At 34.7% G+C, this 18,035-nt stretch overlaps 1 protein-coding gene across 2 annotated transcripts in view; it reads right to left on the bottom strand.

The window, feature by feature from the left end:
- Window positions 1-2,189: 2,189 nt before the first annotated feature.
- The window catches only part of LOC149805769 (uncharacterized), a 125,757-nt gene continuing 109,911 nt past the window's right edge, over window positions 2,190-18,035 (bottom strand). For both annotated transcript variants that reach the window (XM_089950454.1, XM_089950453.1), the window contains exons 16-19: window positions 16,552-16,671; window positions 13,424-13,543; window positions 10,655-10,774; window positions 2,190-4,004 (exon numbers count right to left, since the gene is read on the bottom strand). In XM_089950454.1, coding sequence (XP_089806580.1) covers window positions 3,856-4,004; window positions 10,655-10,774; window positions 13,424-13,543; window positions 16,552-16,671 — 509 coding nt within the window. In that variant the 3' untranslated portion in view covers window positions 2,190-3,855. The remainder of the gene's footprint in view (window positions 4,005-10,654; window positions 10,775-13,423; window positions 13,544-16,551; window positions 16,672-18,035) is intronic.

Raw genomic sequence — 18,035 nt, 5'->3', positions numbered from 1 at the left:
ATAAAAAAATTAAAATTAACAAACAAACAATTAAATTAAATCAAATATAAATTAAATCAAACCTACATAATGTCAGCTGAAAGATACAAAATTATTTTCTAGCAGTCTACACTGTCATGTCAGCTGAAAGATACAAAATTATTTCCTAGCAGTCTACATGGTCATGTCAACTGAAAGGATTCAAAGTACTATTCAGAGAGTCTGTCAAGAATAAATGAAAAATGTAGCTAATTGTAATTTCACACAATATATATAGCTATCAAATTTTGTTCCCAGAGGAAATCAAATATCACTGTTATTTGAATCAAGATATCTGATGATTTATAACTTAAGTTAAATCAACGAAATGCTTTGCCAAAGAAATATACCATAAATCTCATTTGTGGAAGAAAATGAATTGTGCATAAAGATTTGTCTACCTGTTCTGAATTCCATTACACTCAACAGTGTTAGGACATATTCAAATTCATTTTCCACACAGAAGCACAGTGGTAAAGTATCAATCATAAATTCATAATTTCCATTTATTACACCTAGCTTCTCTAATTAGTTTAGAAAAGACAGCAACTATTGACAATAGGGAGATCACTGAAGTACACTCATAATTTCGAGATACACAGAACTATGCAGATATTTGTATTATGACTAAGAACTATAATTGATGACCAGCTGTAACTTACTATATCTAAAGTTTAACAGTATAGTTCATGCAAAACAGTTCACATCCAAAAAAGCATGCAAAACAGTTCACGTCCAAAAAAGCATCTGTGAATGGCACATAAAATGCACACACCATGTTTAATAGTTCTTCACTTAAGCAACTGAAATTTTGGTGCAGAAACCTTTTTTTTCTCTGTCAGTCACAGTGACTTTGAACTTTGACCGTTTCATCCCAAAATCAATATACTTCTTCATTACATTAAGTGTGAACTATCAACAAAGTTAGGTTAAGGTCTGTGATGCAGAACTAATATTACTGTGAGGAAACCAGTTTTCCCTTTTTCAGACAGTGACCTTAATCTTTTTGTTTCTGACCCTGACAAAGACCGAGTTCTTCATTATCCCAAGAGCAAGAGATCCACCAAGTTTGGTAAATTTATAAACTGGACAACTCAAGTTGTTTTGCAGAAACAAAATTCACAACAGACAGATGGATGAATGTATGGATAGAGAGCATAAAAACACAATACAATCCACTGGGGGTGGGGGTGGTAAGTGGGACGGGAGGCAGCATATAATACAAATTCAAAATTTACTTTATTTGTACCTAGTGGTAATATACAGACATGATTTACTCTGTTTTAAAGCGGAATTCTGCTTTTCTCCTGACTTGAATCAGATTTTTCTAGAATGATATAGTCCATTTTTTATATTATCTCCGATCCGATTTGTAAAAAAATGTCTGTTTGCTCCCATTTAGCAACGACCCTTGTAAATTATTTGTTTCATATATTAGTTAGCACACGACTCTTGTAAAGAGCATTCTGATTAGTCAAAGGTTTAAATTTGTCCAATGAATCTTCATGTAATGGAAACTGATGGCAATGGAAAGAAAAACAAAACATGGTGTCCCGAGTTATTGAGAGAGACTACGACACGAAAAGTTCAAAGGTTAAAAACGTATGGAAATGGGAATGGCTGGAGCAAAAAGTTTATAAGAAAACTGAATGCCAGAGGACTGGCATTTTGTGACCTCTGCAATAAGATCTGAATTATGGTAATCACGGTTGAAAGAGTTTGGAACAGCACCTACAAAAGAAGCTGCTTACAGAAAAATTGAAGCTCAGAGGGCATCTGGAAAAAGTTCTATTAATTACTATAAGAAAGATTTCTTGCATGAGAGAACAGATGTAGCCCTCTCTCAGAATATGCACACTGCATGTCGCCAATACAAGCACCAGCTTGAAAGGAAAAAGGCTATCATTGAGAAGGAAAAGAAACGATTGCACTTTGAGAATATAAATCAGTGGTGATAAAAAGGAAGGCTACAGAAATCTTTGCCAAAGCTGCAAAAAGAGCTCGACTTGCATATCAACAGGTTGTGTCCACTGGAGAAAAAGACAAGTGAATATATGGGATTATTTGTGCACAGTTGATAAAAGACCAAAATCGTGTCTGAATACATTCCCTGAATATACATTAATATGAAATTATTTTCTAACTTGAGTAAAATACAATTAAAGTTGCAATTCAGAAACATATCTTTATTTCACATAATGCAATCTATCACAATGTAAAAATCATTCTTAGACGAAAACTGATTTCCAAGATTGTTTTCTCAACAGTCAAAATACACAAGTCAAGATTTCTCAGGTCATATGACTTGCATCACACATAATACAGACCAATTGAAAAAACTGTATACACTGTTATGGATACTTATTTTGTATGCTAGACCTTTGTGTGTTATTGAGGGCAAAGTAGTTGTGGTGTACCCGACATTTATCGTTTTTTAAACAGCTGTTTACTGATATTTGAGTTCAAGGTCTAGCCTGTTTACAAAATTCAGAATCTTCTGGAAGTGAAATTCTGACCCACATCCTGGTCAGTTTATTTTATAAGGTTCTAATAAACAAATTTATTAATTTCTTTTTAAAGATCAGTCTCTGGAATCATTTTCAGTTGTGTTCATATATAATTTGAGAGGAGTCATTTATTTAAAAATTATTTATTTGTAATTACATTAATATTTTCAAAAGAATCACTATTTTGGGATTATTGTGAATTCACTGAGATAATCCAAGACTCTTTTCACATCAACCTATTCAAAATTATTGGTACAACACCAGCACAATCAGTATTGGAATTCATTTGGAACACTCTATATTTCTGGACTTGTGAAAGAATCTTTAGCATTATCTGGGATTTAATTCAGAATGTTGTAAGTTCCTCTTAGGTTTTTACTTGTAACTTTGAGAAATGAATTTATTTCTTCATTTTACTGAACTTGTTGATTTCACTTTTTTATGTTACTTAGTTTAACACCATAGAGTCATAACAACACTTACAATGAAAACTGAGTTGCTTATCAGCAATTTCATCATTAATTCACTATGTTTGTGTTGGAGACTGTATGTTGATAAATATATCTTAATGTTAGACTGATTCACCATCAGAAAATCGACTGCCTCAAGCAATATTCTCCATGTATTGTCTATCAGACACTAAACATAATGCTAAAAGTATAGCCTATAAATAACTATGCACTACTAATACATCTACACTGGACTTGAGGCACTTGAAACTACATAGCAAATATCATTTACTGTATTCCAAGTTATAAAAAGAAATCTTAGAGGAAAGATTTGATGTGAAGAAATGTGGTTTAACTGAGACACCATACTCACAACTATACACTCCAGTTTCTCACAAAGTGAGACTTTAACCCAAGAGAGGTGAGGTGTGAGTGAGCTCTTTAAAACAAGTGCCCCTAAGACCATTCAGCCACCAAAGGCCCTAACTATCTTTTATCTGTGGAAGAGCAGCGATAAGATTTTTAAGATGACCAACATGGAAGCTACACTGAATGCCTGAGGGGTACCATAATTAGACAGCACAAGAAGCCTTTTCCTAGAAATCCTAGCTATTGCATTTAAACAGTCCTCTAAAATGTCTGCTTATTCTGAATACCAATATACCATCAATTATCATTCCATGGAATTCATGAGGGACATTGCTTTTAATTTATACAAACAAATACACACAAAAACTTACATAATTATATGAAATCTTTTTAAAAGACACATACACACAAAAGACGAAGTTGAACAATAATAACAGTCACTATGATAGTCATAAGGGTAGTCCAACATCTCTTTTAAAGCTGTTCCAGACTCAAGATCATTTATTTAAATGTCACATTTTTGATGTCTGTACTGGGTCATATTTCTCCAATTGTTTACCATCAGTCTCTTTATCACCATTTTCATTCTTTGAAACATTCGTTCTCCCTGCTTGTGCATCATCTGAACTCTTGTTATTTGATTCTGTTTCCATGTCATGACCTGAAATGCATTTGGTACAAGATTTACTTCAATGCAGATTTGTAAGTGTTAATACTAAAATAATATGGTGGTGGTAGTGGAGGATGTGGTTAATGGAGTGGCATAACAGAGGCAGCAGAAGTGATAGTATTTGTGATGCTGTTGGTTATAGTACTGTACTGTTATTATTATAAGTTCTGATTACTATTATCATCATGATCATGTGTACATATTATTTTCCCATTTATACAGGAATCACATGTTAGGTCTTTCTCTTACATCCCCAAATTGGAGTCAGTACCTCCTGAATTTTGAAGAAAAAATATTTTCCCCAAAAAAACTGAAGACAGTTTTTACATGAATGCAATTTCATATGAATTTTTTAAAATATAATTTTCCTTAGTGAATACTAAAAAATAATGACATTATTTGTCTAAAAGAAAAAGATTCAGATTCATAAGTGACTAAAATGAATGGTATTAAGTTAACTGAGTGACATATTTTTTAAGAAAATTTATGGCAGTGAAACCAAATGCAATTATCACATAAGTTGGGATTAGCTGTACTACAATGTATCATGTATTATATATATATATATATATATATATATATATATATATATATATATATATATATATATATATACACAAACATGAATTGATTTTTGCTTCAAAGCAATAGTTAGCTTCAGTAGCTTTTGTGCTTGTTTCACACATAGCCTGAGCATGATCAAAAAGTCATTGTTTTTTAATTACATGATATTAAATAGTTTTTGTATTGTACTGATCAGAAATACAATGTAATGGGAAAAAACTTTTCAAGAAGTATATATATATATATATATATATATATATATATAGATGCCAGGGACATACTTGCTGCCCAGTCATGCAAGAAAGATCAACGCCTCTGAAAGGAATGTTGTTTCCAGTGAGTGAGCCTGTTTCTCTGATAGGTCATTAGAAGCAAGTGTGACGCTTTAATCAGCCAGTATTAGTAACACAATGCAGACTCTGGTTATTCTTAGATGAAGAACATATTATGTTTCACTCCACCAATGAATCTGGCATTAAAAACTCAAAACTTAACTTGCATTTATGGGGGGAACGCAAATTTCATAGCAAAATTATGTTTCTCCAATAATTGTTGTTGTTTTGGGTTTTAATGCAATTTTCAGCACATGATAAGCTATACAGGCAGACAGTATAAATACTGGAGGAAAAACACGGGAAGAACCACATACCCATATTAGCCGAGCCTGAGACTTGAACCCACAGAAAGAGGTAAGATGGCAGTGATCTGGAATGGTGTCATGCTTTAGACTACTCAGCCACTTCAACAAGAATACTTACCCAATCACATTAACATCAGGAATACAAGTCTGCTGCCTCCACAATCCAGCCCTACTAAAAGACAAAGTCGTCTTTTCTACCTATATCAGATAGATAAATGGCAGTTACTCTTGTCAATTACCTCCCCTTGCCATCACTGAGAGTTTTAAACTGAGTGATCTTCCATAAAGGATCCATGCATAGCGGGCTGGTTGGGAGGGTCTTCAAGTAAGGTGACAGGGTTCATATAGAATTCTGAATGATAAATGCAAAGACTTTTCCAAAACTTTCAAAGACCACAAACATAGATTTCCAAGACCTATTTTCGCTAACATTTTGTATACAAGTTATGTTATACGAGAAAACAACAAATGCAAAATACTACAATATCGTTTAATGATGAAATTTAAATGCTTATTTGTTATTGCAGTGGCAATGAAACTGTACAGGTCATCAAAAGAAAGAAACCAGGAAAACTCAACTACATCCGAATCTAACAACAATTTTCAAAGACGTTTAAAGACCTCAGGGTAATTTGCTTGATTTTCCCAAACTTTCAAGGCCTTGAAAATGTTACCTCATTTTTCCCAAAAAACCTTCAAAGACTGTAAGAACCCTGCATGATTGGGTATTCTTGGAGAAATATAATTTACAATAAAATTTGCTTTCTTCTTACATTCCCCAACCACATTAATATTAGGAGAATAGGTAACACGTGGAGGAAATGCTGAGTATTCTACCTAAACCACAGGTATTCTTCCAGGGAAGAAATGTTGGATTCACCATGCGAATGATAATCCATTCTCTTGCTTAAAGCATCACAGCCTATGGTCATATGATCTGTGACTACTCAATCAGATTAAGTAGATGATTTCTGATATCATTTTACTGTCAAATGCATAAAATCTAGGAGGCTGTGTTGGTTTAATTGGGTCATCTGGGCTGCAGCCACAGGACTCACCAGATACAGATTTTGTCGTTGCAAAGCTAAATCCCCCGACAAAAAACTCTAGAAGGTACACTCTGCATGCCAGCCAATAGCTTCTGTAATGTGTCAGATCAAAATGTTGTGCTCTAATGCTAACAGGGATCACTCTAATTACATAAACTGAAATCCTCATGTGGCAACTTTGAGAGATCAAAATTTGCCAAGTGTATAACCCACTTTGAAGGGTGATATCCTACTTTCCTGCTCTCTCACTGAAATCCATGTCCTGTTGGAAAACGACCCAACAAGATTGATGATCTGCAAGACGTGGACATGAGGGAAATATAAGAGATTGAGATTAGCAACAACAGGCAATTAAGGATATGATTGTTGACATGTGTGAGACCAAGGCTGACTGCATATTCATCCCTTCTGATGGCAAGGTGGATAACCATCTCCATCTTGAACTTAGCAGAAGAATGAATTTTGCTCATGCAACTCGGGTCTATGACTGGCCTCAACTTACTGTTGGCCTTTTTGATAACAAACAAACGTGAATAGAATCCCAGAGATTCTTGCATTTGTACAATTTCCACTGCCCACTTGTCAGTGAATGAGTGTGTATCCTCCTGCAAAATATGGTCCTTCTCTCTATCTGATGATATATCCATAATCAGGGGAGAGAGAAAAGGCAGCTGTTGACTACACAAAGTCCAGAGCCCCAATGAAATGACTTGGGTCACCTGTCCATTTTGTGGGAATATGCTGATCAAACATAATCAGAACTGCAGGAGTCTGGTGCCACTGTCTGTGGAAGGTAGAAGTGTTAAGTCAGCATTGGGAAGCTGGAGGATCAGGGGTAGAGAAACTTGGTTTCTTACCTCCCCTGTAAGATTGCCTCATTAGACTGATTTGGCTGTTGTCTGCTGGCACAAGGTTGAGATCTGAATGACCCTTGGGATGCAAAAGATCCCTTGTGCCTGGCATTGGAGTGTAATACAGCCCTTTTTCCTGGCTCGCCTGTTGTCCATCCAATGTGACTGGTGTGTCAGGTTCCTAAATGAAGATAAAGGTGGAGCAGCTAGTTGGAGGGGAAGTTCCTGAGCTGCCTGCCTCTGAACAGCTATAATTTTGCCCCTAAACAGCAAAGGTGGACCAAATAGAGTTATTCTTAAAGCCACAGTGTGATGTAGTTTTGGTGATGTGGAGTGCAAATGCACATTACGACATATCAAATCAAGATTGGCAGGCAGGGTCAATGCATTAGCCACCATATGATGAGCTGCACTGTTGATGGACCAGTTTTTCTGCCAGCCAGAAAATCGCTAATGAGGCCAGATCCAGCATCAAAAATGTGCCAGTGTTTGAAACCAGCTTTGATGTGGCAAGAAATATGTTCTTATCTTATGGTAGGACAGATATGTTAACTGCCATTACAATATTATCCAATGCCAGGAGTTCAAACAGATAGACTTGGGAATGTGTCCTGTACCAGCATGATGAAAACATGGCTGGTTGTTGTTGTTGTTGTTGTAGGGTTTAACGCCATTTTTCAGCACACGATAGACTATACATGGCGGCCAGTATTAATGGTGGAGGAAGAACCCGGGAAAACCCCGGAAAGAACCACCGACCCACGAGAAGCTACTGGCAAGCTTTCTCACATACCCATATCAGCCAAATCTGAGACTCAAACCCACACAGACAGAGGTGAGATGGCAGTGATCCGTAACGGAGAGCGCTTTAGACCACTTGGCCACTTGAGGCCCTGACAAAACATGGCTGGTACCTGGCTATCTGACAAAAAGACTTTGCATTTCCCACATCAGATAGATTTGGACAGCAGATCATTATTCTCCTTGAGTTTGACTGCCTGGGAAAGCAGACAGAATGGAGACTATTCTTCATCATCAGTGTTGACTTAATGGTTAAGCATGGTGGTAGGGAGTGGAGGGCATTATAAAACCAGCAACAACCATTGTATCTCTATGATGGCAGCCTGATGCACAGTGAACTGCTTAAAGGTAGGGGAACAATCTCACACTGTATCCAAATTATCTGTGAAAGATTGATAGAGAGGTAAAATTTGGCCTAAAGTAAGGAATAGTGTCACCATCTCCTGCACAAATTGATGCATATGTTCCTGAAAGACTGGTGTATCTAACTACAACTGCAACATATCTGCATTTCTTTAACAAAAATCTGCTGATGTCATAGTGGAAGATGTTGTCTTTTTGATGGGGGGGGGGGGAATCTTGTAGCTTCAGCCACAAGGCTTACAACTGATTCTGTTCTCAGATGTATACTTTGTACATATGTATAGGTCTTGCATGCTGTTCCCCTCTTCTCTTTGCCTTTTTGCTGATTTTTGCAGAACAGTCAACCAGGTGTCCTTGGACCACAAACTGCACACATCTTGCAAAGGAAAGAACAGATACATTTTGTACACACAAAGCAGAACTTGTGCATGTCCTCCCTTTTTGAATTTCTTGCATTTAAAAGACATGTTTCTGAATCATAAAATATAGATAAATTAACATGTCATAGTGTTAGAAATTCATTAACTAATTCACCAAATAACACCCATTATAAACAGAGTGCAAGAGCTTAAGACAGTATATGTAAACACTTGAAGGTCAACATGTGTCAATGATAGCATACTGTACCATGTAGAAAAAAAGACAAGAAGAGATAATTGCATAAAATATCTGACACTTGTTTATCAATCAATATTCAAATAAATCCTAAATTTTGAATGGACGGCTTTAATTTGACACACAATGACTTGGATTAATGGGAGGCTTATTCTATACATTGCTGTATATGGAAGCAAAGCTTAATAATTGGCAACACCTTGTGGTGATAAAGGGAGATAATGGGCAAAAGTTACTGCCCTATCTTTATGATACATGCAGAAAAATTAAATTTTGTCGCTAGGGATGCATTCAGAGATAGTGGGCTTATATTCCAAATGTTACTGTGATTGGAGAATGTATTTAACAGAGAAAGGGAAAAATTCATGTAAACTGACATTGCCAGCATTAAAAACAAACATAATAAAAGAACATCTCCATTTTTATGAGTAGATATAAACAAATCTCTCACTCCTAACAATGATTCCACTTCACTTATGACAATGTTTCCTTAAATCTACTAAAAAATGTATCTCCCTCTATGTTCCTTAAAAAATTTCAAGTTACTAATTTCTTCCATATGATGCAAAACACAAAATTAGCCAGAAGTAAAATGTGTGTCTGTACGTTTGTTTTTCAGCTTTTGATCTATGAGACAAAAACAAATCCCGATAGTCAGGTCTCAATCACTACATAATTTTACTTGGTTGGGATAAGTTCTGAATCTAAGATATATGGTTCAATCTGCTCTAATGATCATCTGCATATCAAGACCACTGTGCATAAAGACCAAATTCCAAAGGTAACATTCATGCATAAAGTAGTTTTGCTTGCATATAAAGACTGCCAGTCGATAAAGACCAAAGTCCAATGGTTCCATTCACACATAAAGCATGCTGACCTGCATTTAAAGACTTCCTGTGTATAAAGACCAAATTCCATTGGTCCCATTCAGACATAAAGCATTTTTATCTTGAAGAACAAAATTCCAATGTTCCCATTCACAAAAAAAGCATTTTACCTGAACATTAAGATCACCTGTGCATAAAGACCAAATTCCAAAGGTAACATTCATGCATAAAGTAGTTTTGCTTGTATATAAAGACAGCCAGTACATAAAGACCAAATTCCAATGGTTCCATTCACACATAAAGCATGTTTACCTGCATATAAAGACAACCTGTGTATAAGGACCAAATTCCATTGGTCCCATTCAGACATAAAGCATTTTTATCTTGAAGAACAAAATTCCAATGTTCCCATTCACAAAAAAAGCATTTTACCTGTACATTGAGATCACCTGTGCATAAAGACCAAATTCCAAAGGTAACATTCATGCATAAAGTAGTTTTGCTTGTATATAAAGACTGCCGGTGCATAAAGACCAAATTACAATGGTTCCATTCACACATAAAGCATGTTTACCTGCATATAAAGACAACCTGTGTATAAAGACCAAATTCCATTGTTCCCATTCAGACATAAAGCATTTTTAACTTGAAGACCAATATTCCAATGGTCCCATTCACAAAAAAGCATTTTACCTGTACATTAAGACCACCTGTGCATAAAGACCAAATTCCATTGTCCCAATCAGACAAAGTATTTTTACCTGTATGTAAAGACTAACTGTGAATAAAGACCAAATTCCAAAGGTCTAATTCATAAATAAAATAATTTTACCTGTATAAAGACCACTTCTTCATAAAGACCAATTCCAGATGATCCTTTAAGTGGTCTTTATACACAGGTTCGACTATACTTTTTACATAATCATACCTTCTGATTCAGAAGCTTTGACTTTTTCTTTCCCTGCAAAAGCACCTTTAGTCTTGAGTTTGGATTCGATTCCTGATTTTGTTTCCTTCATCTCCACATCACTGCTAATCTCTTCTTTATCTGATAAAAGGTAATAATGTCTTTTTGAAAAACCAGTTTTATTCACCATGTGTAACATATACACAAATGTGACAAGCAGAGACCCTAACTTGCTGTTGTATAATGTGCCAGCAGGTCATTGTTTATACTGTAGACTGGAAATCCTAACTAGAAAGAAAAAGCAGAGGCAAACAAATGGCACATCTAGGTATGCAATGTTTACGCCTTCAAACAGGTTATGTATAAGTAAATATATGGAAAAAAATACAATAAGCAACTGTCTATCCCTGAACCATTGCCTCTGGATAACTCACTAACCCGTTTATAATGTGGATTAGTCTCTTTTTGTTGACATAAAGAAAATCATGACCAAAATTAGTAAGTGAAACCTAAATGTATTGTCTGTTTCAACATCGAAAACAATTTTTAGTAACTGAACATTTGAATCAACCTCATGAAATTCTCAACTTTTAATAAGAAGTCGTATATTTTGTTAAATTTTGTTTCCAAACTACATCTGAAATACACTGTAAATATAAATGTAAAAATATTTGATGAATGAAAATGTCATTAATGCCTATTGGTGTCAACACATTAGAAAAAAAAGTGAAATTCATGTTATAGTTCTAATTTTAAATTCAGTTTCATCATAAATGCAACATGCCATCTTGTATTCCAACTTGAAAAATGTCAATCTACCATCACAGCTGAGAGTGTTTTTGTGAAAACCTAATTAAGTGCAGACTGTATTTTGGTATCATTGTTGTACTGCTGCACTCGATAGAAAGCCGACCTGATTTGTATTCTCACAATAACTACATCTTTTGTACCAAATCAAATAATGGGAGTGGAATAAAAGAAAATTTACAGGCATGTAAATCCTACCTGTGTAAGTTTTACTGGTCACAGTCGTGTATCAGCTCAACTCATTTACACTGCTCAATTGAATATTGATAAATATTCTTTATGCATGTAATATAATTAAACTACCTCAAATTATATTATTCATTCACAGATGCAATCAAAGACAGCAGGCTACCAATCTGTTTCACAGATACGGTTCATTAAAGAGAAGCCAATTTCAGAGTTTGTAGTCAACTTAAAATTTCTGAACTGGTATTCAGAGATTTTCTCATGGTTGTGAAGCTTCACCATTACTTACAGTGAAAATGTGGCATCAATATTTTTTAACAGAGCACTAAAACATTTAAAGTTTGGATGTTGGTGTTTGTTCTGCGAAATAAATTTCCATAGTTTTTGAAAATGGGGAATCTTTTTTTGTTCTGAATCCACAGCAACATTAAGCAGTGATGTACTACGTTTTGTATACATGTGATAGTTGTTGATATCTTGGGGAGCAATGTTGTAATCAATCTTTCAGAGGTTAGGCATCTTGAAAATAAAGGTTATTTATACAAAAAAGCAGACAACTAAATTAATGATCTTTGTTGACATATTCTCAATGTGATTTTAAAAGGAGCAGTTTTCTTGACATCCAAAAGGGATAGCATCCCCTTTTATGAGGTCCCTCAGTAACTTGCACCTTCACTTACAGTGTGGTCTATGTTTTTGAAACTCATTGTGAATGAGTTATCAAACAAAAGGTTTACCTGATACAGTACAAATAATGACTGTTACGATCACCACTTAGTATTGCATTTTCTGCAACATAATAAGCAGCTGTCTATCAATTAAACTTTACTTTGTAACTTGTACAGAATATAAAATGGTTGATACCACCACTAGAGAGTTTTGCATTTTCTGCAGCACTTGTTGTGTTCACAGCAATGTATGCCAAATTTTACTCTGAATCAAATTTAGCATAGAAATATTACTTCTTTCCATAATATTTTTTCCAGGCAAAAGCATAAATTCTGCATATTTTCTAATTCAGTCTCACTTTGCTATTTGCTTACCACACATACAGAACTATCAGTATTAGACATTTTCAAATAATCAGAATTAAAAATGCACACAAACATGCACATATATACAGAAAAAACCTACCTAATGACCACACGTACAACAATTAAAAGATTATAAACTGGATATTTCCTACAGTATTCCTGTATTTTACAACTCTAGAACTAGGATCAACTTTCTATTATGAGTTATGAGCATGAATTCCCATATGTTTTGACGATGTCATTGTTTTTCTACCCTGCAAAAGTGACCATTAAGTCAATTGATCATGAACGTATTATTAAAACAATTAATCTTATCTCTCCAGCTGTTGGCATGCATGGCTATCAAATACAATGATATCCACCAACTTATCTATACCAAAAACATCCATCCATCAATCTATACATATCTCTACATTCTAAATGCTGAGAGCTGAATCCCAGAAATGCACACACTTTTTTAAAGTCTGTTGATGGTTGCATCAGAGGTCTTTTAATGTGTGTGTGTGTGTGTGTGTGTGTCTGTGTGCACTGAACTGTAAAAGATAAATACAACCACTTATTCAAATATTGTTTTTAACTGGACAGCTGAAAAATATATCCCGTGACATAAAGACTATATTTAATAGTCAGCTCAATGACAGCTGATACACATATCTGTGACATAAGGACTAATCTTAATATTATAATTTTGTTACATAATGTAACTCACTGTCTCATGAACATCAGAACTACAATACAAAATATAGTTTATATGTGATCATACCTTTTGCTTTCACAGATTCTCTGTTTTCTTTTGTCAGGGAACTGTCTTTACCCTTGGTTTTAGACTTTCTTGTTTCTGCAGATTTCTCATTATCAGCATCACTACTAGTCTTTTCTTTACCTGATAAAAAGAAATGTTTTTATTTGAGTACTTCCAAGCATAAAGGTCACCTCAGGCTGTTATATAATAACTTAGATGATGATGCAAATATGATATCATAACTGTGTTCATGTATAAATTTCTTGTAACAATTCAAATAATCAAAGCAGCTACAAGCAATATAAATGAAAATAAATCTAAATATCATACATCAAGCAATGATTTTGATAAATCTGTCATAAACAAAAGGAATGAAAACATTGATACTTTTATTCATAATGACCTTTATATATAATACAAGTCATTTTGTAAAACATTCACTCATGCATTATAATACACACCAATCTAACCACCAACAGCATTGACATAGATATGCCATTGTACAATCTACCCACCCAAAAAACATTTATTGATTAAATGAATATAGGCAGGTGCTATTGGCAAAGTTGATGAGGTAAATCCCTGGACTCCAACATCTAATGACACCACAGGTAATATACACAAGCAAACCCTTTATCCAATTCTATAAAGATGGCAGTGATCTGTGATGGAGAGCGCTTTAGACACTCGGCCACTCGGGGCCCCAACACTTCAAAGTCAATATGCATCAAGAAGTCAGAGAAAGTGAAAAAATTTCATAAAATATCTGCCAAAGTGAAATATACTTTATACCAACTGTTTATGAATCAATATTGGTCTAAATGAATCAAAATTCTGAATTGATGGCTTGAATTTCAGACACAAAGGCTTCGATTAATGGGAGGCTTATTCCATACATTGTTTGTACTTGGAAGTGAAACTTAAAAACAGCAACATTTAGTGGTTGAAAGTGAAGGTAATGGGCAAGAGTCACTGCCCATGCCTTTATGATACTGACAGAAATTATGAAATTTTGTCTTTTACTACAACTAGATTTGGGAAGTAGCTGGCTTATATTCCTTATGTTAATGTGATTGGGGAATGTATTCAAAGAAGAAAGGTTAAAATTCATGCAAATTGACATTTCCAGCCTTCAAATACATATAATAAAAGAAGCTATATTTTTGTGAGTAATATTTCATTCACAACACCTCACTTATGGTAGTGTTTCCTTCAAAACAAATTGCTAGCTACTAAGTTCTTCCTTAAGGTGCAAAACACAAAATTAGGTGGTAAATCAAATGTGTCTGTGTGTGTGTGTACTTTTATGTTTCATATTTTGATCTATGAGCACAAAAACAAATCCTGCTACTCAGGTCTCACTGCCAACATAATTATACTCCATTGGGATGAGTCCTTAATTTCAGAACTACAATAAAGTTATGTGGTCTGCTGGGCCAGCTGGCGACCACCTTGGACTGCGCAATTGATGGGAAGCCTACTGTACTGAAAAAGGTATATTGTTTACTGATCAGAGTTGGAGAAAAGTTTTCATTTGAAACTACAATCCACAGTCTACTGTGACCATATTATGCTTAATGGTACCAAAAAACTTGGAGTTGCAGTGCATTTTAACTTTTTTTTTCTAATTCAGTCATTTGAATGGTGACTATTATATATTTTGCAATTTTTGGGGAAATGCAACATCGAAAATTGACATGCTGGGAATAATTGGTATAACTGCTTTTAAATCTTTCATTTTTTGCCTTCAGTTAATTTTTTATTTAAAGATACAAATGTTATTCCAGGAATCAAGTCGACAGTAATAATAATATGATAGTTAAATTCATGGCACCATGTAGGAAAGTGGGAGTTTTTATATGGCCCAGTAGAGACGATGTTCAGGAAGTTAAGCCTGAATTCGTCATAGCGACTGGAATGCTTCCAGAATGTCTAAATTCTGGATGTCAGTGGGCATTCTCAGAGCATAGAAAATTTGATGAACTGTTTACAATGCATGCCAATGTTTTCTTCTGAATTAAATGACTTGTTATGAAATATGTTGTCCAGTATCCGAATTATCTGGTAAAAGAAAAATAAAGATTTTAACCCTTTATTTTCTTCCCTACATTGAAATCTAGTGGACATAGTTTAATTTACTGTATATATTTGAATTCTACAGGAAAAATGCAATAAGACTGCCAAGTTTCATGGAGATATCTTTTTAGATCAAAAGTTATGATGGAAATACTTATTTTATTAAACGTGTCGGGTCCGCGACTTAAATGAATTAAACAAACATTTAAAGAAGGCAAAAATTCACTGAAAAGACAATTTTTGCCAATATTCAAATAGTCATAACTTCTGAACTAATCAAAATATTTCAAAAATTAAAACTGTTCTGAAAAGGTCTGAATAGTCTCTACAAGAATCAATTATTAAAATGCAAATATGAGATGTAATTTTGACTGGGGTTGCTATATTAAGTGGGTGTGATCATGGCCATGTTGAGCTATAGCATGGGAAAATGGCTTGGCATTCCATAAATGTATAATAATAGTACATCAAATCTGCTCTAGTGATCTTCTGCATATCAAGATCATCTGTGCACAAAGACCAAATTCCAATGGTCCCATTCACTCATAAAGCACTTTATCCTGTCTATAGAGACTGCTTATGTATAAAAGACCAAATTCCAATGGTCCCATTCACTCATAAAGCACTTTAACCTGTCTACAGAGACTCCCTATGTATAAAAGACCAAATTCCAATGATCCCATTCACTCATAAAGCACTTTAACCTGTCAATAGAGACTGCCTATGTATAAAAGACCAAATTCCAATGGTCCCATTCACTCATAAAGCACTTTAACCTGTCTATAGAGACTGCCTATGTATAAAAGACCAAATTCCAATGGTCCCATTCACTCATAAAGCACTTTAACCTGTATATAGAGACTGCCTATGTATAAAAGAATAAATTCCAATGGCCCCATTCACTCATAAAGCACTTTAACCTGTCTATAGAGACTGCCTATGTATAAAAGACCAAATTCCAAAGGTCCCATTCATAAATAAAATATTGTTACCTGTATATAAAGACCACTTCCTGGTGATCTTTTAAGTGGTCTATATACACAGGCTTGACTGTGTTTTCTACATAATCATACCTTCTGATTCAGAAGCTTTGACTTTTTCTTTCCCCAGGGAACCAACCTTACTTTTGATTTTGGATTTGCTTGTTGATTCTATTTCCTTCATCTCCACATCACTGCTGGTCATTTCTTTATCTGATAAAAGACAATATAGTGTAATTTTGTAAAACCAATTTATTCATTATGTGTAACATATACACAAATGTTACAAGCAGAGACCCTGACTTGCTGTTGTATAATGTGCCAGCAGGTTATGGTCTATATTGTGGACTGGAAATCATGACAGTAGAAAAAGTGGGGGCACATTATGATGGCACAACTAGGTATGCAATTTTTACACCTTCAAACAGGTTTTATACAAATGAATATGGTCTTCAGTTTAAAAAAAATACAATCAGCAACTGTCTATTCATGAAGCATTACCCTATATACCACATGCAATATTTGTCAGGTCAGGATGAATGGATGAAAGACATGAAGGAGGAGTGAATGAATAGACAAGGGAACTATTAACTGGGTGATGTGTTTTAAAAGGGATTAACATTCCATGACTTCAGTAACAATGGTGAAGGCAAGCAATGGCAAAGATATCTCAAAATTCTACTGAATTTATTACAATGAAGAGATATATAGGAGCATATCTGGTAGGATATAATTCAGTCAGATCACCAGAAGAGACAGTCCCTTTTACTTGTTAACCATATCTAATAAAAGGACAAGTGAAGATTCAATTGGGTATTAAAATGGTGAAACAGTTTATTCCCTAAACTTCACCCTCAATATGCAAGGCAAACCACACTTTTCTTGTGATTTACAACTTCTGCATATGTATAATTCATTGTCTTTGTAACCTTTAATTTTTCATTTCTTAAAAATCCATTTACTCCTTCAACTTTTTCTTACCTACACAATAAATTTCTCAAACACTTTTCTCTGTCAACTTTCTTTATAACCTGTTCAAACTAATTCTCTGATTTCTATCATCTTACCCTACACGCTATGTAAAGTATTATTTTGTCACTACACAACAATTAAATATCATATACTGATATTAAGTAATTTCAAAATTACATATTATCATCATTTCTATCAAGAACACAATTATAACAGCCTGAATTAATGTATTAATTTCAGTACAAAGACGGGGGTGGGGTGGGTAAGCAAAGGCCCATAACCCATCCCAACTGACTGACATAACATGCACTGCCCATGCTTCTGGGACTATGAATGGTTAAGATAAAGGTTAGCATCTTCCAGGCAAACAGGTTAATCATCCTGTCTGTATCCTAATCAACACAATTCTGATGAAAACCCGACAACTAAGGGGATCATTCCATATGAATAACCTGATCCTACCAGGACAGAGCAATGAATCTGTTGGAAATATGTCTGATTCACATGTCAATCTTAAGTTGGTAACAGCTATGAAGAAACTGCCCATCCAGCATGCACAGGACTAGCGATTTGGTGCCCATGTTTGAGGAGGTAAGTCAATAGTA

Source organism: Sinohyriopsis cumingii, chromosome 2, assembly GCF_028554795.1.
Source record: "Sinohyriopsis cumingii isolate HCF-2022 chromosome 2, ASM2855479v2, whole genome shotgun sequence".
Classification (NCBI taxonomy): Eukaryota; Metazoa; Mollusca; class Bivalvia; order Unionida; family Unionidae; genus Sinohyriopsis; species Sinohyriopsis cumingii.
The sequence above is the reverse complement of the archived record's forward strand: the minus strand, read 5'-3'. Positions and strand labels throughout refer to the sequence as shown.